We start from the raw sequence: 17,283 nt of genomic DNA, 5'->3' as shown, positions 1-17,283 counted from the left end.
TTTTTTCCCTGCTTGTTTTTCCTTTGAATAGAACTTTTTGTCCTGTGGTGTCATTGGTCTGAGGGGCAGATTCTATAGGAAAAGTTTGCCATCGATGAAGTAGGGAAGGTGAAAGAACCCCCAAAAAGGGGAAGAAAAGGTAGGTCTGCCTTCCATTGGGCCTGATGGAAAGTTCTAGGTCTAGGAATGCAAGGCCTGGCTTCCAAACATGCACCAATTCTATTTTGTATGGCCTAAAAAATGTGTGTGTTGGAGCACACATCCCTTGTCAGTCCAGTTAGCTTCACCAAAATGTTAGGGATAGAGGAAGATCCTTTTTAAGGGGCCATGTCAACATAAGCATATGAGCACACATTTGTGAGCAAAATAGTTTCCATATCTTGAGCTCTTCTCATGTGCTGACTCTCAATAGCTCTGTGATTCAGACATTACCCCCATTTTACAGATAAGAGAGCAGAGGCTTAGGGACCTTAATACTCCCAAGGTCACAGAGCCAGGAAACACTGAATAGCAACAGTTTGACCCAGATTCCCAAGTCCTCCCCCTGATCTCTTACCTGGGGTGGGCCCAGGAATCTTTCTTTCTTTATTTTAAAGCTCCTTCGGTGACTGTGATGATTAGCAGGTCTTTGCAACACTGCTGCACATCAAACCATCTCGCTGTCCCTGTCACCAGTCTTGCCTCAGAGGAGCAGACTTCACGTTGGATAAAACATTTAAAACATATTTAAATAACAATTTTGAAAAACTATGCAGCATATGGATCCTCTTTGATCTCAAAATGATGACAAACAGACACTTAGATACTTCATAAAAGAAATATTACCAGAAAAATTACGGAAATCTGGCTTTCAACTTTGGGTCTTGCTCTAATTTAAACAAAATGCAACTTTCCAGAGTTATTGTCTGTCCGAAATAAATCCATACTGGGCGTCTTCATTCTCCTATCCGTCGGTGTTCTGGCCTGTGCCTATTTATTTCTAGCCATCTCCTCACTCTGAATAAAAGCTTTGTAAGGGCTTTGTAAGTGTGGGTAACTCAAGTCTCATCACCAAAGCCCCAGAAAATGGAGCATCTCCTCTGAATTCTCACCCTTGACACGAAAAAATAAAGAAAGGAAAGCCTGAGTAACGGCCAAATGTCCTTGGATTAATTGACAGAAGGGAGGAGGTGGGAAAAGAGACCTCCTTCAAACGTCCCTGTCCCTCTTGCTGTCCCAGGAGAGATCCCTCCCTCTCCGACCCAGTGCGCCCACCGTCTTTGGCGTGCCTCCACCGAGCGGGTCCCCTCAGCAACAGGCAGGCGACGCGGGAGGGGAGAGCACGGGGGCAGCGCGGGCCTGGCTGCGGTGGACATTTCTAACCACGTCCCACGTCCTTCAGCCCAGCGACGCACCGGGAGCAGGTGGCTGCCCTCTGCGACCCTGCGTGCGCAGAACCCGGGCGATCGGAGTAGGACTGCAGCCCCTGTCGCAGTTGGGAAGAGGCTAGGGCCTCGGGGTCCCGGCGGGCACGGCCAGGCGGGAGGGCACAGGGCCGCCTGGACACCCACGGGCCGCGCGCGCAGCGGGGACGCGCCCTCCGCAGAGAACGCGGCTCCGCGGCTTGGCGCATCTCGCGCCTGCTCTCCCCGGCCCGGAGGCCGCGACATCTAGTGCGGGGCCGAGGCGAGAAAGGACTGTCGGGTAGGGAGGAGGACACCGGGAGCCAGCCATGGGCGAGGAAGTCCTGCTGCCTCCGAGTGCCTGGAGAGGAGACTCGTAACCTTCCCGCCCATCCCGAAACTTTTCCAACACATGCAGGCGAATTCTCGCAGATTTGGGTATCCCGGAGTTGCCAGCAGGGAGGAGGCTCGGCAAACAAACCCACGTATCCCGGCACACACGCAGAGGTGCACAGACACCCCGGGAGGAACCGGGCCTCTCCGGAGGTGGCCGAGGGCGTGAAGGCAGCAGGCGGCCACACAGCTGAAAGGGACTCCCCAAACCCAAAACGATCGCTTAAAACCTCTACCGACTCGGAAGGGTAGCGGTGCCCAGAGGCTTTGCGTAACTTTGCCCACTGCGCCCCCGCGTGCAAAGGCGTCCCCTCGCACTCACACCCTCACCCCGCCCCATTCCCGCTCAGCTGCGGCCCGAGCCTGCCTTTGTACTTCAGTGACAGCCAAAGATACGCCGATCTGAACCAATGGTGGTGGATGAGGGTGTCAACTGTGTAAATCCCACTCCCTGACACCCCCAGGTACAAAGGGGGGAACACCCCATTGTCCCCGAAGGTGCCCCGCCCTCTTCTCTCTGACCTTGGGTCTCCAGGTTCTTTACTATTGTGGACGGTAAAAGATAACGCACAAGGTGTTCTATGTGTATTTTCTACTGAAATCACAGCTTCCTTAAATTCTAGCCCTCAAAGCGTTAGGGGTTGAAGAAAGGCAAGTTATTTCGGAGACCAAAAGTACCCCTCAGGAAGGCGTGCGCGCGGCCTGGCGGGCGCCTCGCCGGGCTCTGCGCGGCTGGGCGGAGTGGCTGGATTATGTAAGTGACAGCCTTCCTTGTGCTCACCACCATCTGTTAATATCTTGATATTGGAAAGTTCGATGCCTGAGGCAAAGCCAGGGTTGGCGGCGGAGGGCTCCCAGCCTATGCCTTGTTACTCCAGCGCAGGGAACGTACCTGCCTTTGATTGTTTTCACCCACCTCCATAAAATCAAGTAGCAGTGTGATCCTTCAATCACCAACAACCTCCTCATCCCCTCATCCCCGCAGGTGTGTGTTTGTGGGAGACCTGTGATTTACTTCGCGGTCACCTTATTGTAATGAGTCTTTCGGATGAATTTATACTTTTCTGACAATTTTGTGCTCCTTTAGGTAGAGTGGAGGGATCTTATTTGGGGTGGGGGGGTTATCATTTATTTAAAAATTACTTTTTTTTTTTGGCCAGCACCCCTGGCTGCAAGTTCTTGTAGGGGTTATATTTCAACTTCTTTGGAGTGATTCGCTTCTGTTTACTTTGAAAGCTGTTGGTTAAACAAACATCACTCGAGGCTTCTAAGCAGTGGGGTTCCCAAGAGAGAAACGCTGCAGCTGCTACTTGCTACTGATCTTGTGGCATTTCACTTTCTTCTCCACCATTCAGAGCAAATCCAGGTTGGTTTTGGCGTCACGCTGGGCATAGTGGGAGGAGAGCAGGAGAGGCCGACCGTCATTCCGCCTCTAGGCAACCTGCAGCAGGCCGGTCTGCTCCCTGGGTTGGTTTTTCTTTCTCTTCCCTTTTTCAGGTTGGTGGTGGTGATGGGTGGGTGGGTAGCTGCCAAGATTCTCAGGCATCCTTTTCCGAAATCCACTTCCACCTTTGACTCTCAAGTTGGGTCTAGTGGAAGTCCCCAGAACTGGTATTAGGGTCTGATAACGGTTGTTTGTAAGGTTTTAAACTACTTATAGGTACTCCCTTCCCTTCCCCACCCCCACCTAAAGGCTTTAAGAAAGAACCGGAGGTAGGGGCCGGATACACTAAGGAAATGTCAAGGTGAAGTGTATTTAACCCAGAACCAGATGCACAAGTGGTAATTTCAAGTTTCACTAAGAACACACAGATACCCTTCAGATAAATAAGCAAACGCAACCTGCACGGAGACGGTGTTAGAAGACCAGTCAGAACTCATGTTAACTTTTAAGTTACTAGAATTGTGTTGGCCATTGAGCAAAGAAAGAGGTTGCACTGACACTAGGTTTGGCCTCTGGTTTCACAGATGGAGCCAGTATCTTGGCGACTTCTCCTCTCCGGGCCGACTGATCGCTTTTTCCTTATCAGAAAACAAACCAGGAGTCGTCCGAGATAGGGGGTTTGGGGCCTGACGCCTTGTTCCAGGGCAGCCCAAAACCTGGGAGAGCGCTGCAGCTCTGACCAGAGAGGTTGCCAGTAACCTGGCCTGTAGATCGCCCCGACAGTAGGGGACATGACAGGGCTCGGTGTAGGCAGCTTGCAGAGCTGAGCTGCAGACCCAGCTCGCTCGCCTAGCGAGCAGCACGCGCTCCTATTTCAACCAGCCCAGCCGCTTCTGTGCCCTATTGCGGGCTGCGAACCGCCGCGGACGAACGTGGCGCGCAGCGAGCCTTCGCCGCCCAGGCTGGGGGATGGGAAAGTTTCCTTCTTTGCCAAGAGGGTTAACAGGTCGTCGACTCCGGCCTGCTTTGTCCCCCCGGCATGAGAGAGGGCTTACGGAGGTGCACAGGGAACTTTTCCCGCCGCCAGCTCCCAGGCGTGGTGTGGGCAAAACGAGCATCCGAGCGCTGGGTGCAAGGGACACAGAGTTGCGGGCTGAAATTCAAGTCTTTTCAGCGTCTGAATCTTTTTTCTCTCGCCTTGCCTCCTTTCTTCCCTCTTCTCTCCTTTTTCCTTCCCTGGCCTCTTCTCTTTTGAATGTCAAACTGAGCAGACGGTTTGAAGGTGCAGAGAGTACATCTTTACTCGTACCAATTTACTCGCGGGCTGGCGAGTAATTGTGTATATGTTACACACAAGTTTTAAAAAAAAAATTGGACGAGAAATGGGAAAGAAGGCAGCTCTGATTCATTCTAAGAACCCAAATTCCCCAGCCCAATACACCTGCTTACCTCGAAGAGACCCAAGAAATAGAAGCATTATTTCCATCCTGCACCTAATGGGCATGTTGACAGATTATTTCGGTTCTCAGCCTGAATGGTCACATCGCGATTAGTACACTTGATACAATAGCGGACCATTGGAAGTGTGAGTGGTGTGTATGCGCTGGTTTGTGTTGTTTCCATAATGGAGTAGGGGAGTGTCTGGGGACGTGAAAGGGGGGTGAAAAGAAGGTTAGGGATAGTCTCTGCTTATCACCGACACTAACCTGGCTGACCTGATTTTTTTTCTTCTTCTTTTCAATGTTTGAATTCCATACCAAAAGTTTTCTACAGAGTGCAGACTCAGATATACTAACATCGTTATTCTTGTTCAAAGAGAAGACTTAATATCCTGTTCACAGTTTGATTAATTAGAGTCTGAAATTGTAAATGTCCTGGAAAGGAGTGTAATGTGTCTATCCAGGAAGATGGTGGTAGTGGTCGGCCAGTCTTCTTGCAACACACCTCATAAATACTTTGTTGTCACAACACATGATTCGACCTTTGATCTGATTAAATTCAAGGGACACACAAAAAATACTTGTCCCGGTCCTACTTAAAAATGAGAGTCTAATCTACTAGGTATGAATGTTTCTGCTCCGAAGTTCTTGCAAGTCCTTTTATAGATCTTTAAGTCATATAAGGGCTGCCTTATTAAACGTGTTTACTATACCCAGTAAAAGGAACCGTCAAGCTGTGGCTGGAGGCTCTCTCTTCAGCATTTGTTACTTGCAGAGAGCAAGGAGCTCTTTAAGCCACATTATCTAAAGAAATCTTGCTGGTTATTTTTTCACCCAAAATGAATTTTCTATGGCTTTACTAAGGAGCCCGAAATTTTAGAGTTGGAAATTTCTTGCCTATTAAACTTTGAAGTTTGTTACCCAGACGTCAAAAACATGTAAATCCTGTGTTGAGCTGTTTTCTCTGGTCTTTCTGGGGTGAGTTAGTGAGGGGCAATGTTTGTAACATATATTTTTAATGGCTATCGTACCCATAATCCAAATAATATTGTTAGGGGTAACCGAGGGTGAATATTATTCTTCCTAATAATTTGACGGGCGATTGATTGGGACTCAGCCAATGTTGAGCTTTTCATATCAGATGCAGCAGACCCAGCGTGAAACCTCTGGCTTCTATTATTTTAATTCCATACCTACTTGTATTTTATGGTCACCTCCTCTTTAAAAGGAAGCAAGGGTGACACGTATTGTTGATAGCACCTATGACCGTTTACAAAGTGAAATGATTTGCGGATCCCCTCCACTCACCCCTAACCCCCCCCCCCTTTTCTCTAATATACTTTTAACGTGCCTTCCTCTATCCAAGTCCGAGGAGCGCTCACTCGCACGGCCGCTCAGCGAACTCGATCAGCTGTATCTGGGAAATACAAAAAAAAAAAAAAAAAAGGGACCTGAGTCCTGGAAAAGCGAGCGCGAACCGGGCGCCGCTTTGCATAGTGCCCGCAGATGGCTCGCTACGGCCCCGGCGCGGCGATCCAGGCGCCCCGAAGCAATGGCAGGGCGGGGGTGGGTGGGGGCCGGGGATGGAGGCCGGGAGGGGGGAGCGCGGGGCCCCTCTCCCCTCCTCTCTTCCCAGCCCCTCACCCCCACCCCTTTTATTTTTTTTTTTTTTCCTCCCAAGTTCTCTTGCCTCGCTATCCCCCCTTGAATCCGAAGGCGCCTCGCGATTGGGTGCTGGGGCCGGGTACGTCAGTCAGACTGTGACGTGCAGTCTTCCTGTTTCCTTCAGCTGTGTCTTAAAGTAAATCTTGTTGTGGAGCGGAGCCCTCAGCTGAGGGAGCGCTCGGAAACCGTGCACCATTGCAGCCGGGGAAAGAGCTGCAGAGCGGCGCAAAGGAGCTCTCGCCGGGTCCGCCGCTCCCTCTCCGCTGCGTTCCTCTTCTCTCCTCCGTCCCCTCTCCTCTGCGCTCTCTCCTCTTCCCTTCCCTCCTTTTCTTTTTCTCCTCTTCTTTCCTCTCCTCGCCCCTTCTCTCCTCTCCCCTCCCCGCCCTCCTCTCTCTCTCCCCTCTCCCTCTCCCACTCGCCCGGCTCGCTCACTCGCTCGCGCACAGACTCACCGTCCCTTGTCCAATTATCATATTCATCACCCGCAAGATATCACCGTGTGCGCGCGCGTGTGTTGCTCTCTCTGCCGGCAAAAAAGAAAAAAAAAAGAGAGAGAGAGAGAGAGCGAGAGAGAGAGAGAGAGAGAGAGAGAGAGAGAGAGAGAGGCTCCGTCCCACCGCTCTCTGCTCCGCGTAAGTATCTTCTCCCGCTCGTGAGTCCCCTCCCCTTTTCCAGAGTCACTTGCACTGGCTTGTTCTTGAATGAGAAGCAAAGAAAAGAGCCTCCCATTACTCACAACCGTGTAAACATTCTTTTTCCAGGAGTAAATGGGGTTATTTCAATGAATCTTAATAAAATAGCCTCTAAACAGTTTTCTAAGCAGGAGCCTCAGTGGAACTCAGCGCTCCGCTCCTCCCAGGTCCTAAGAGTAAGTGATCCGCTTTGGCTTTTCTTTCTTTCTCGTTCCTGCTGGTGGCTGGGGGTGGTGTTGGCCTTGAGGGTTGGGGGGAGGCTGATGTTGTTGGACTTGTCGCTGATCTTGTCACCTTTTGTGTACTGTTTCTGGGGAGCGAGTAGGCGTTTGCTTCCTTTCCTTCTTTCTCTCGCCCTCTCTTCTCAGGAGAGAGGACCGCGAGGGGGACCCGGTCGCTTTTTGTTCATGTGAATCCCCGGCCTCATCCCTCCCATCTCCCCGAGTTAAAACTCCGGGGCCTGTCCCCACGTCCTTTCCCTTTGTCTTGTTTATTATAGCTGCCTTTCTTCCCGGCTCTTCCAATTTGCTTGTCATTTGCATACCTTCCACTTCGCCTTTTTAACCCAGCAGAGGGCCGGGAGGAGGGAGGAGGGCCGAGGGAGGAGGGGGCCCTCTGTTACTTTCCCCTCAAATGCTGTCGAAGCTGAAATGTTGAAATCGGGGTTGGAGCGGCGGAGTGATGGGTCCCGGGAAACCAGCGCGGCGCCCCTCTCCTGAGCTCCCGGACCCAGGGCTGGGTCAAGTTGAGTAGGGTAAGACGGCCCCAGGAAGCCTCGGGGGTCTTGTGATGGAAGGATTGGGGCCCCGAGAGCCGGGGGAGACCGAGGGATTGCGGCCCGGGTGGGGTATGGGTGCGCTTGGGCAGCGGATATGGGAGGCAAAGACTCTCAGCCATCACTGGCTTTCTATGGTGTTGGGCACCTTCACTCTTGTCTTGTTTGCGTGGTACCTAGAGTCTGGCCCCAGTTCGGAGGACTGGGGAGGGGGGAAAGGAGAGAGGTGAGAGTAATATTTGCTGGGAAGAATAGTGAGGAGGGCGGAAAGAAGAAGGAAAAGCGGTTTTCTTGCCTGAACCGACAAGGTGGGGGAAGGGGGGCGATAGACATCACCCAAAGTCCAGTTTAGCAAGTTGTTGGTTCTTGTGGTGTGCCAGCCAGTTTAATTCTCCTGCTAAAACTGATGTGGGGTGGGGGTGGCAAAGAGGGAGTAGCTTTCCCCGCACTCAGGGTCTCCCGCCCCTTCCCAGCTTCTTGGGAAGTTGAGTCCCCCAGGCAGACAGAGAGCAGAAAGAGGAGGAGGGGTTGGTGATAGTCTTAAATAGCCCAAGGAGGCAGGTTGGAGTGTGAAACTGCTGTTCTTGGCAACCCGCCTGGGGGAAGGCTGGGAACTCACCTGCTTGTTTTTATTTTTCCAAGAAGGGAAGGTTTGTGTTGTCTCCTTAAGCTTATAAAAACAGAGCAAGTACAGGGTGGCCTCCTCTCAAAGTCAAAGCTAGAAGAGTCTCTTGTCTTGTTCTCCACCCCCTCCTCCTTTCCTCCCTCCCTCTGTGCTCTGTCTTACAAAAGACAGAGGAGAGAGAGGAGAGAGAGAGAGAGAGAGAGAGAGAGAGAGAGAGAGAGAGAGAGAGAGAGAGAGAGAGAGAAAGAAAGAGGGAGAGAGAGAGAGAAGAAAAAATCACTTGCTTTCTACACTAGGTAGGCAGAAGTCTACCCAAGTACGCATGGGCAGGGCCTGACAGGTGTGTTGTGTCAAGAAAGACAGGTGCAAATGCCCTCTGTGTCTGTACAGTTCCAGACCACAAGGCTTGCTTGAGGGTTGTAGAGGTTTATGAATTTATGGTTGTCCTGGTAAATAGGATTGTCTGGACTAATGGGAATGGACTGTTGTTGTGTTCTGAGCCCTACCATGTGAGTTATTTGGGATGGGGGGCAAGTTGGTATGTATTTGTTTGTTTTTCTTGAGGAGATTGGCGCTACTGAAGCTACCTCTCAGGCTTCTGTCTGCCAGTCATTCAAAAGCACTTTAGGCAGCAGGTGGAAGGAGATTGACTTTCCCTTTGCTTCCCTCCAGTTTATGTCTATGTCCCAGGTCTGTGCTTGGCAGAGAGATCAAGATCCTTTGTGTGTGTGTGTGTGTGTGTGTGTGTGTTTTGGACAGCCACCCACGGTTTGTAACTGCCAAAAATACCAAAGTCAGTTTGAAGGTGTTACTGGTGTTAAAGCTTATCTTTTAGCATGCTTTCTCACTGCCTAGAAAGAATAGGAATGTGTATAAACTCTTTCAAGTCATATGTTAAATACTCTCTAAAGTAGAATGTGCCTGTCATTTTATCAGACATGTGCCAGATGTCCTAGATATGACTTTGATGGAGAAGGAAAAGCTAAGTATATGAGAAGCAACTGTGCTTTTCTATTTGATGCGAGATTCAGACAGTCAGTTCTATGAAGAGTTTCTTGTAAGAACTTCTGAGTATTTCCTAAATGAAATGGGCTCTGTGCAATGAGGAAGAGCAAAGGGGACTATGCAAGTTAACCTGTCTGTGGATATGTTTCTGTGATAGTGAAATAGATGAAGTTAAGGACTTTGCCTTGATGAGTGAGAGAAGATGTTGGGAATTCAATGTAAGCATTATGTCTGGATTCTTGAAACATGACTTCTAAAATTTTTCTTTAAACAAGCTGCTTCTTTAAATTGAGTTGCATAGGAACAGGTTAGATAATAACTGGATTGGGTTGGTGGATTTTGTTGTTTGAGTAGTTATCACTGTTTTTGTGAAAATGAAATAGTATATGGAATTTGTTCTTTAAACTTGAACATCAAAGTCCCCTGCAAAGCTTTCCTTGTATGCTTTTTGAAGTTCTTTGGTGATTAAAATGTCATCTATGTTGTGTTCATTTACTTTATTTTTATAGGGGTTATCTGTGCTTGGCACTTATTGATGATATTTTATGTGTCCATTATGCAGAATTCTATTTAGTTTAATCACCACCTTGTGGGGAAAAAAGTCATGCATACATAACATGCATCTTTGTTCTCACTTCTTTCATTTCCTAGTGTTATTCCTCTACGAGCAGCACATATAATCTTAAAACTTAAGCTTGCCTATTCTGTAAGTTGCCAGAATTCCTCCTTTTTTTGTTCAAAGCTCAAAAAGGCCTTTTTCATTAATTTTCTATATCATCTCAGGCATTGTCCCAAATTTGCAATATTAATAAGGGAATCTTTACATTTAGGATTAGAAAGAAATCATAAAATGCTATTGATGTTATAGTATGAAAATGGATTACACGGGTTGTATTATTATCGAATTCCAATTAAGTATTTGTATAAATTGGAAGATACATATATGAGAAATTTCTTAAACCTTATTACCTAGTACATTCTAAAGCCTAAAAAGAAATTTAGAGTATTTCAATTTTCTGCAAAAATAAAAAAGTGTTTAAGTGTATTTTCTTAAGGTTATTTCTCACACTCTTTTATTTACCTGATTTGGTGAATTATTACTTTTGAAATAAGTAGAAATCAATATTTTAAGCATGTCTCAGAAAGTGTTCTGTGTTCATTTTGCAAGTGAAAAAAATATGTGGAATTTTTGATAGGATGGAAGAAATGTAAATGAAATGTTATGATTTGAAAACTCAATTGTGATAGGAAATTTAAGATTCTGTCAATACAATCTTAGTTAATTGAAGTATTACTTATAGCATGTAGGTTCTTCACAATAAATATTAAAAGCTTTCTTGACCTCAGATTAAGTAGAAATACCTCTGAAAGAAAAGTTGTTAATTAGCAGAAATGAACACTTGAACACTGAAGGGAACAGCATAGTGATGGGGGGTGGGGTGCCTAAATCAAATCATCTGATTTTTCCCTCATTGAATTACTGGTTTTCGGATTGATATTCTTTGCGAATGGTATTCCACTAACCAGGTTTGCCCAAGTAGATTAGAGGCCTATTCAAGGATGACTTTCTAAAAGAAGTAAAATGTAAGCAATTTCTTCAAATAATTTTATCCACAAAGACAGATAATCTAAATAATCCAAATAGGAAACCATGCCAACTTTACACTCTCCTTGTCTCATAAAAGATTTGTATGAACTATCTGGATAATTATCATAATGAAACACTTCTTTGTCTGGAATCTGGACTCAAGATAGTGGTGGTAAAAGTTGCATCCTCTTCCTCAAAGTAACTTCTTGGTTAAAGTGAAGCACTGAATCACTTGCTACTTCATATATTGCAGTGTTCCTTTGAAATTCTTCACTGAAAATTCTTTTCTACTAGCATTAAGTCATCTGTGTCCTTAGGATTCTCCACATTAAATGGAATAGCAGATAATTCAGATTTCAATATAGAATCTTTTGCAGTAGGTAAAACGTGACTCGGTCATATCTTGACATTTGTTCTTATAGTACCTTTTTTCTCAGAGGGAATTTGCTATGTTGAGATTTCTATTGTATAGGAGCTATTAAATCATTTGTGTAGATTACATGCCAGTTGGTACAACAAAATATTTAATGATTTTTAAATTTTATATAGATTTTTAACATTAATTCATTAATTAAAGAGGAAGTTATAGAAACAGAGTATGTATATTTGACCAATAATATAATTTGGGATCCTACATTAGTATTGTTCCTATATTAGTATTTTGTTGATATTGATATAAACAGTGCTGATGAAAAGGCTTCCTGTTGCTTGGTTAAATGCAGAATTCTTGTTAAAATTAAAATGTAAGATTCAATGGCAGTTCTAATTGAAACATTATGACTTAGTACATATGTTAAGAAATGCAGAAGTTTTTGAAAATCTTAATGGATAGATGATAAGGTCATTTGATAGCATCATTCAGACTCTGAATTGGGAAATTATGGAAACACTTGGAAGATGTTTTCAAGTGATTTAATTTACATTACAGCCATATGAAGTGCATTTTCTTATGTGGTAAATAAAAGTACGTATGTATATCTTGTTTATGAAACATGGTGCTACTGAAGTACTATGTCACCCAGTTACTGTTATTTAATCTTGCCTGTACTATTATTTAATCTCAGGTATACTATCACTCTACCTTTATTTCTAAGGTGAAATCTAAGCTATAGAGAGAGAGATACTAATTTATACCTATTAAAATAATACCTTGTCTTGCTGGATTGCGTAATTTTTCCCCTTTGTTTTGTCCTATTTGTTATGTCTCAGCTGGACATTTTACAATAAGACCTAAAAGTGTTTATAATCTCTTTGCTCCAAACAGAAATAAGTCATTATTTAATTTAAAAATGTTAACCCTTGAGAATTTTAAAAATCAGTTTAGTTTGGTGAGTTTGGAGGAAGCTGCAGGATATCTTGTTCTTAACAGACTCGATGAGCATGTTTAATTAACATTTGTTATCTGCTGAATATGAAAGTATTCTGTCTTTACACCTTAGAAAGAGTACCCGCCTCTTGGCTCTGGCCTGAGGCAGGGATGCAGCTGTTGATACCTAGGCTAGATGAGAGGAAGTGCAGTTGACGCAGAGGTAAATGGAGTTGGGAGAGGAAGGATGGCTGGGGATGACCTTGCGTTCATCAACAACACAGGCATGTCCTTTCTGAGCCTTTTCTACAGAAGTGCTCTTCCATAGCAAGATGGGCAGAAGGAAGGTCCAGGTTGGGTGCTAAGGTGAACAGGCAGAGAAAAGATACTACAGAAAGTTTATTCAGTGTTTTGATTGAAGATCCATATTGCAGGTGATATTAAAGAGAAAAGTGTTTGCACACACAAATAAAATAATGGCAATGAGCTCTATTTTTGGAAAGGTGATATACACGCTAAAGAGTCTTTTTTGTAACCCTCCCTATGCTCAAGGTGTTTCTGTGACTAATAGAGTTTTGAACTAGTTCAACCTTTTTCTTGATTTTTGTCTCACCTGACAACTATACCTGATTTATCAGCTCTAATGTGTTAGTGAAATATCTGTCACTGGATTTTTATATTCCTGAAAACAATTTTATTATTAGTGTGTGAGGAGTCTCAGTCATTCTGAATTTGACTTTGAACCCAATATTGAAGTTGAAATTTCTGTATCCATTCCAACTTCAGAAAATTTTATCCTGAAGTGTATAAAATGTTTTCATCTTCAAGCATGCAAATATGTATAGAGAGCAGCATCAGCTTGCTTTCATGATACCCTGAAGCAGGCTCTTTTTAGATATATTGTATCTTCACATAGACACCAAGAATAAACACTTGCATGATGAAATCCTTGTCGTGTTTGAAAAAATACATATTGTTGCCATGTAAGCACTGAGCATTTTCTTGATTTTTACAGGTTATTTCATGCTGAAATTATGCCTATTTGCATGGATAGTCATTCTTTAAAACTAGCCACAGATGCAGTCCTAGGGAGCACGTAGATGTTTTTACAGGTGAACCGAAAGAGATGGGAGCTGTTCCAAACGCTCTGCACGCTGCCTTTGGCACTAGACCCTGTTATTGTGAAGATGTGCTCTGTTAAGCAAACGTGAAGTTCAATATCAGATAAACCCGGCATGAAAAAAATATTTTCATTTTCTTCCTAAAATGTTCATTGTAAACAAATAGATGTGACATCTAACATGTCTACAAAATTTGGGGTTGGCACTGCTAGCTAATAAGGGACACAATATGTCAATTACCTTTTATAAAATGCAAGCAAGGATGTTCTCTTTTTGTAGTGAGTCCCCAAGAAACAATGGAAGTTCATATACAAAGAAGGTATTTTCTTTTCTCACTTATTTGTTTGATGTTATTTTCTTTCTTTCTTTATGTATTTTATCACAGTTGCTTTTTCTGTTTGGGATTTTTTTTTTCCTTTCACTTGGCATAGGAAATCAGATACACAAATGGTGTGTGCTGAAGAGTTTCTTCAGGCATTTGAAGTACTATTTGGCAGATATTAGCAGAAGATAGCTAGTACTGAAGAAATATATATCCTTGCCTACCTCAATAATTTATTGCTTTACAGATTGCTTTTAAAATGTGACAGCATCCTCCTTTCACAGTGACTCCAACTTCCTAATAATTAAAGCCAGCAAAAGGACATTGTGAAATTGTAAATATTCTCATAGTTACAATATGATATAGCAACAGATACCCTCTTCACATATGATTTCAGTAAGAAAAAAATACACAACTATGCTAAACTAAATTAGCAGACTTGGATAATGAGTATTTGTGCCTTTATTTCAATGTGAAATTGACCATTTATGTTTGAAAGATACTGACTGGGGTGTTCTTCCCACTTCAAATATGACAAAAACATTTTTAAAACTCAGTCATAATGCTAGATGTTTGCATTTACTTCAGTCTTTTTCCTTTAATAACACTAAAATCATAATTATTTTAATGCAGAAATAGAATTTTTCATCCAAAATTTCACACAGCCTCAAAATTTAACCTTATTTCTTCAGTGTAGGCCACTTTCATCTTCTTTTATAACATGAATCTCAATGCCCCAAATTTAATCAATTGGTTGTCAGAGACTGTGTTCTTATAATCTACTGTTTCTTCTGAAGATAAACTGTATCATTTTAGGCATTTGTGAAAGAGAATCATATTACTGGTGCTTAAGCAGTTTTTGCTTTTTTTTTTTTTTAATCTTAATCCATCTTAAACCAGTGGAGCAGAAATATTTAAAAATGTTTCATTTCAAGCAGAGTGCATAATAAATTGCAATAATTGTAATGTGCCATAAATCCCAGAGCCTATGCATTTTGCATTTGATTCAGGATTGAGGTCAGGAAATTTGGAGAAATTTAAAGAAAATGATTCATCAGTCCTTTTGTTCTGTTGGCCAGGGTCCCGGGATTCTTGAGCTGTGCCCAGCTGACGAGCTTTTGAAGATGGCACAATAACCGTCCAGTGATGCCTGACCATGACAGCACAGCCCTCTTAAGCCGGCAAACCAAGAGGAGAAGAGTTGACATTGGAGTGAAAAGGACGGTAGGAACAGCATCTGCATTTTTTGCTAAGGCAAGGGCAACGTTTTTTAGTGCCATGAATCCCCAAGGTTCTGAGCAGGATGTTGAGTACTCGGTGGTGCAGCACGCAGATGGAGAAAAGTCAAATGTACTCCGCAAGCTGCTGAAGAGGGCGAACTCGTATGAAGATGCCATGATGCCTTTTCCAGGAGCAACCATAATTTCCCAGCTGTTGAAAAATAACATGAACAAAAATGGTGGCACGGAGCCCAGTTTCCAAGCCAGCGGTCTCTCTAGTACAGGCTCCGAAGTACATCAGGAGGATATATGCAGCAACTCTTCAAGAGATAGCCCCCCAGAGTGTCTTTCCCCTTTTGGCAGGCCTACTATGAGTCAGTTTGACATGGATCGCTTATGTGATGAGCACCTGAGAGCAAAGCGCGCGCGGGTTGAGAATATAATTCGGGGTATGAGCCATTCCCCTAGTGTGGCATTAAGGGGCAATGAAAATGAAAGAGAGATGGCCCCGCAGTCTGTGAGTCCCCGAGAAAGTTACAGAGAAAACAAACGCAAGCAAAAGCTGCCCCAGCAGCAGCAACAGAGTTTCCAGCAGCTGGTTTCAGCCCGCAAAGAACAGAAGCGAGAGGAGCGCCGACAGCTGAAACAGCAGCTGGAGGACATGCAGAAACAGCTGCGCCAGCTGCAGGAAAAGTTCTACCAAATCTATGACAGCACTGATTCTGAAAATGATGAAGATGGTAACCTGTCTGAAGACAGCATGCGCTCGGAGATCCTGGATGCACGGGCCCAGGACTCCGTGGGGAGGTCAGACAATGAGATGTGTGAGCTGGACCCCGGACAGTTCATCGACAGGGCTCGAGCCCTGATCAGGGAGCAGGAGATGGCTGAAAACAAGCCGAAGCGAGAAGGTAACAACAAAGAAAGAGACCACGGGCCCAACTCCTTACAACCAGAAGGTAAACATTTGGCCGAGACCTTGAAACAGGAACTGAACACTGCCATGTCGCAAGTTGTGGACACGGTGGTCAAAGTCTTTGCAGCCAAACCCTCCCGCCAGGTCCCTCAGGTCTTCCCACCTCTCCAGATCCCCCAGGCCAGATTTGCAGTCAATGGGGAAAACCACAATTTCCACACGGCCAACCAGCGCCTACAGTGTTTTGGCGACGTCATCATTCCAAACCCCCTGGACACCTTTGGCAACGTGCAGATGCCCAGTTCCACCGACCAGACGGAAGCACTGCCCCTGGTTGTCCGCAAAAACTCATCTGACCAGTCTGCCTCTGGCCCGGCCGCTGGCGGCCACCACCAGCCCCTGCATCAGTCGCCACTCTCGGCCACTGCAGGCTTCACCACCTCCACGTTCCGCCACCCCTTCCCCCTTCCCTTGATGGCCTACCCATTTCAGAGTCCATTAGGTGCTCCCTCTGGCTCCTTCTCGGGAAAAGACCGAGCCTCTCCTGAATCCTTAGACTTAACTAGGGATACGACGAGTCTGAGGACCAAGATGTCATCCCACCACCTCAGCCACCACCCCTGTTCACCAGCACACCCACCCAGCACGGCCGAAGGGCTCTCCTTGTCGCTCATAAAGTCCGAGTGCGGAGATCTGCAAGACATGTCCGAAATCTCACCTTATTCGGGAAGTGCAATATCCTTTTATTTTCCCCTCAAGGAACAAACAAAACCCAAAACATAAAACAGTTTCCCCAAAGGTTAGGGCTACACAATACAATAGAACAATAATGCAATGAGTGTCTTCTTAAAAACACAGTCTCTCCTATTATTCAACAAAATAGGCCTGTGGCAACAGTGCAGGAGGCATTTCTGATTGCAGAGAAACTTCAAACTAAATCCACCTTTCACAACTTGTTAACTGCCATAAGGAGATGGTACTATTTTAAAAAGGGTTTTTGTTGTTGTTTTTGTTTTTTCTGCTGTTCTTGTATTATCTTCTCTCTCTCTGTCTTTCTCTCTCTCCTTTTAGAGTAGATTTGGAGATGGAAAAATCCCCTTGTAAATATCAAATTCCTGAAGATGTTAGGTTTTATTCTGGAGTAAGGGAGAAAGTCAGTTTTTAGAGACTTGAAGTTCCTTTAAGAAGAATTCTCACTATAAACTGTCCAACAAGGCCCCTGGTCCAGGTAGGAAGCCCTGATTAAATCTTAGGAAAAGCACGTTATTGGAGGGAAGCTGCTGCCTTGGGGAGTTAGATTCTAAGTGAGACTTTTTTTTTTTTTTTTTTTTGAGGAAATATGCAGGTACTGATTTATTCAGGCGGCATCAGTCTCTCGTTCACCCAAGGTCTGTTCTTTGGGTCTGAGGCAGCTGCTTCTATGCATGATTAACCTCTGCTCAGCCATACA

The 17,283-nt window shown here is 45.0% G+C and overlaps 2 protein-coding genes across 9 annotated transcripts in view; one reads left to right on the top strand and one right to left on the bottom strand.

Annotated features, from left to right (window-relative positions):
* The window catches only part of LOC141413652 (uncharacterized), a 143,219-nt gene extending 138,942 nt beyond the window's left edge, over nucleotides 1-4,277 (bottom strand). The window contains exons 1-2 of the mRNA XM_074044799.1: nucleotides 4,043-4,277; nucleotides 557-2,100 (exon numbers count right to left, since the gene is read on the bottom strand). Of these exons, the coding sequence (XP_073900900.1) occupies nucleotides 1,358-2,100; nucleotides 4,043-4,277 (978 nt within the window). The 3' untranslated portion in view covers nucleotides 557-1,357. The remainder of the gene's footprint in view (nucleotides 1-556; nucleotides 2,101-4,042) is intronic.
* Nucleotides 2,506-17,283, top strand: part of Prox1 (prospero homeobox 1) — a 55,652-nt gene continuing 40,874 nt past the window's right edge. For 3 of the 8 annotated variants that reach the window (XM_074048348.1, XM_074048347.1, XM_074048341.1), the window contains exons 1-2: nucleotides 2,984-3,141; nucleotides 14,777-16,570. In XM_074048348.1, the coding sequence (XP_073904449.1) occupies nucleotides 14,844-16,570 (1,727 nt within the window). In that variant the 5' untranslated portion in view covers nucleotides 2,984-3,141; nucleotides 14,777-14,843. Of the gene's footprint in view, nucleotides 2,530-2,983; nucleotides 3,142-3,186; nucleotides 3,273-6,752; nucleotides 6,896-6,996; nucleotides 7,132-7,572; nucleotides 7,710-14,776; nucleotides 16,571-17,283 lie in introns of those variants that run through there. The other 5 variants (XM_074048346.1, XM_074048345.1, XM_074048342.1 and 2 more) reach the window with 5 other exon arrangements.

The sequence above is a fragment of the Castor canadensis genome, chromosome 11 (genome assembly GCF_047511655.1).
Source record: "Castor canadensis chromosome 11, mCasCan1.hap1v2, whole genome shotgun sequence".
NCBI classification, from domain to species: Eukaryota; Metazoa; Chordata; class Mammalia; order Rodentia; family Castoridae; genus Castor; species Castor canadensis.
Note: the sequence above shows the minus strand (reverse complement) of the source record. Positions and strands in the feature narration are given on the sequence as shown.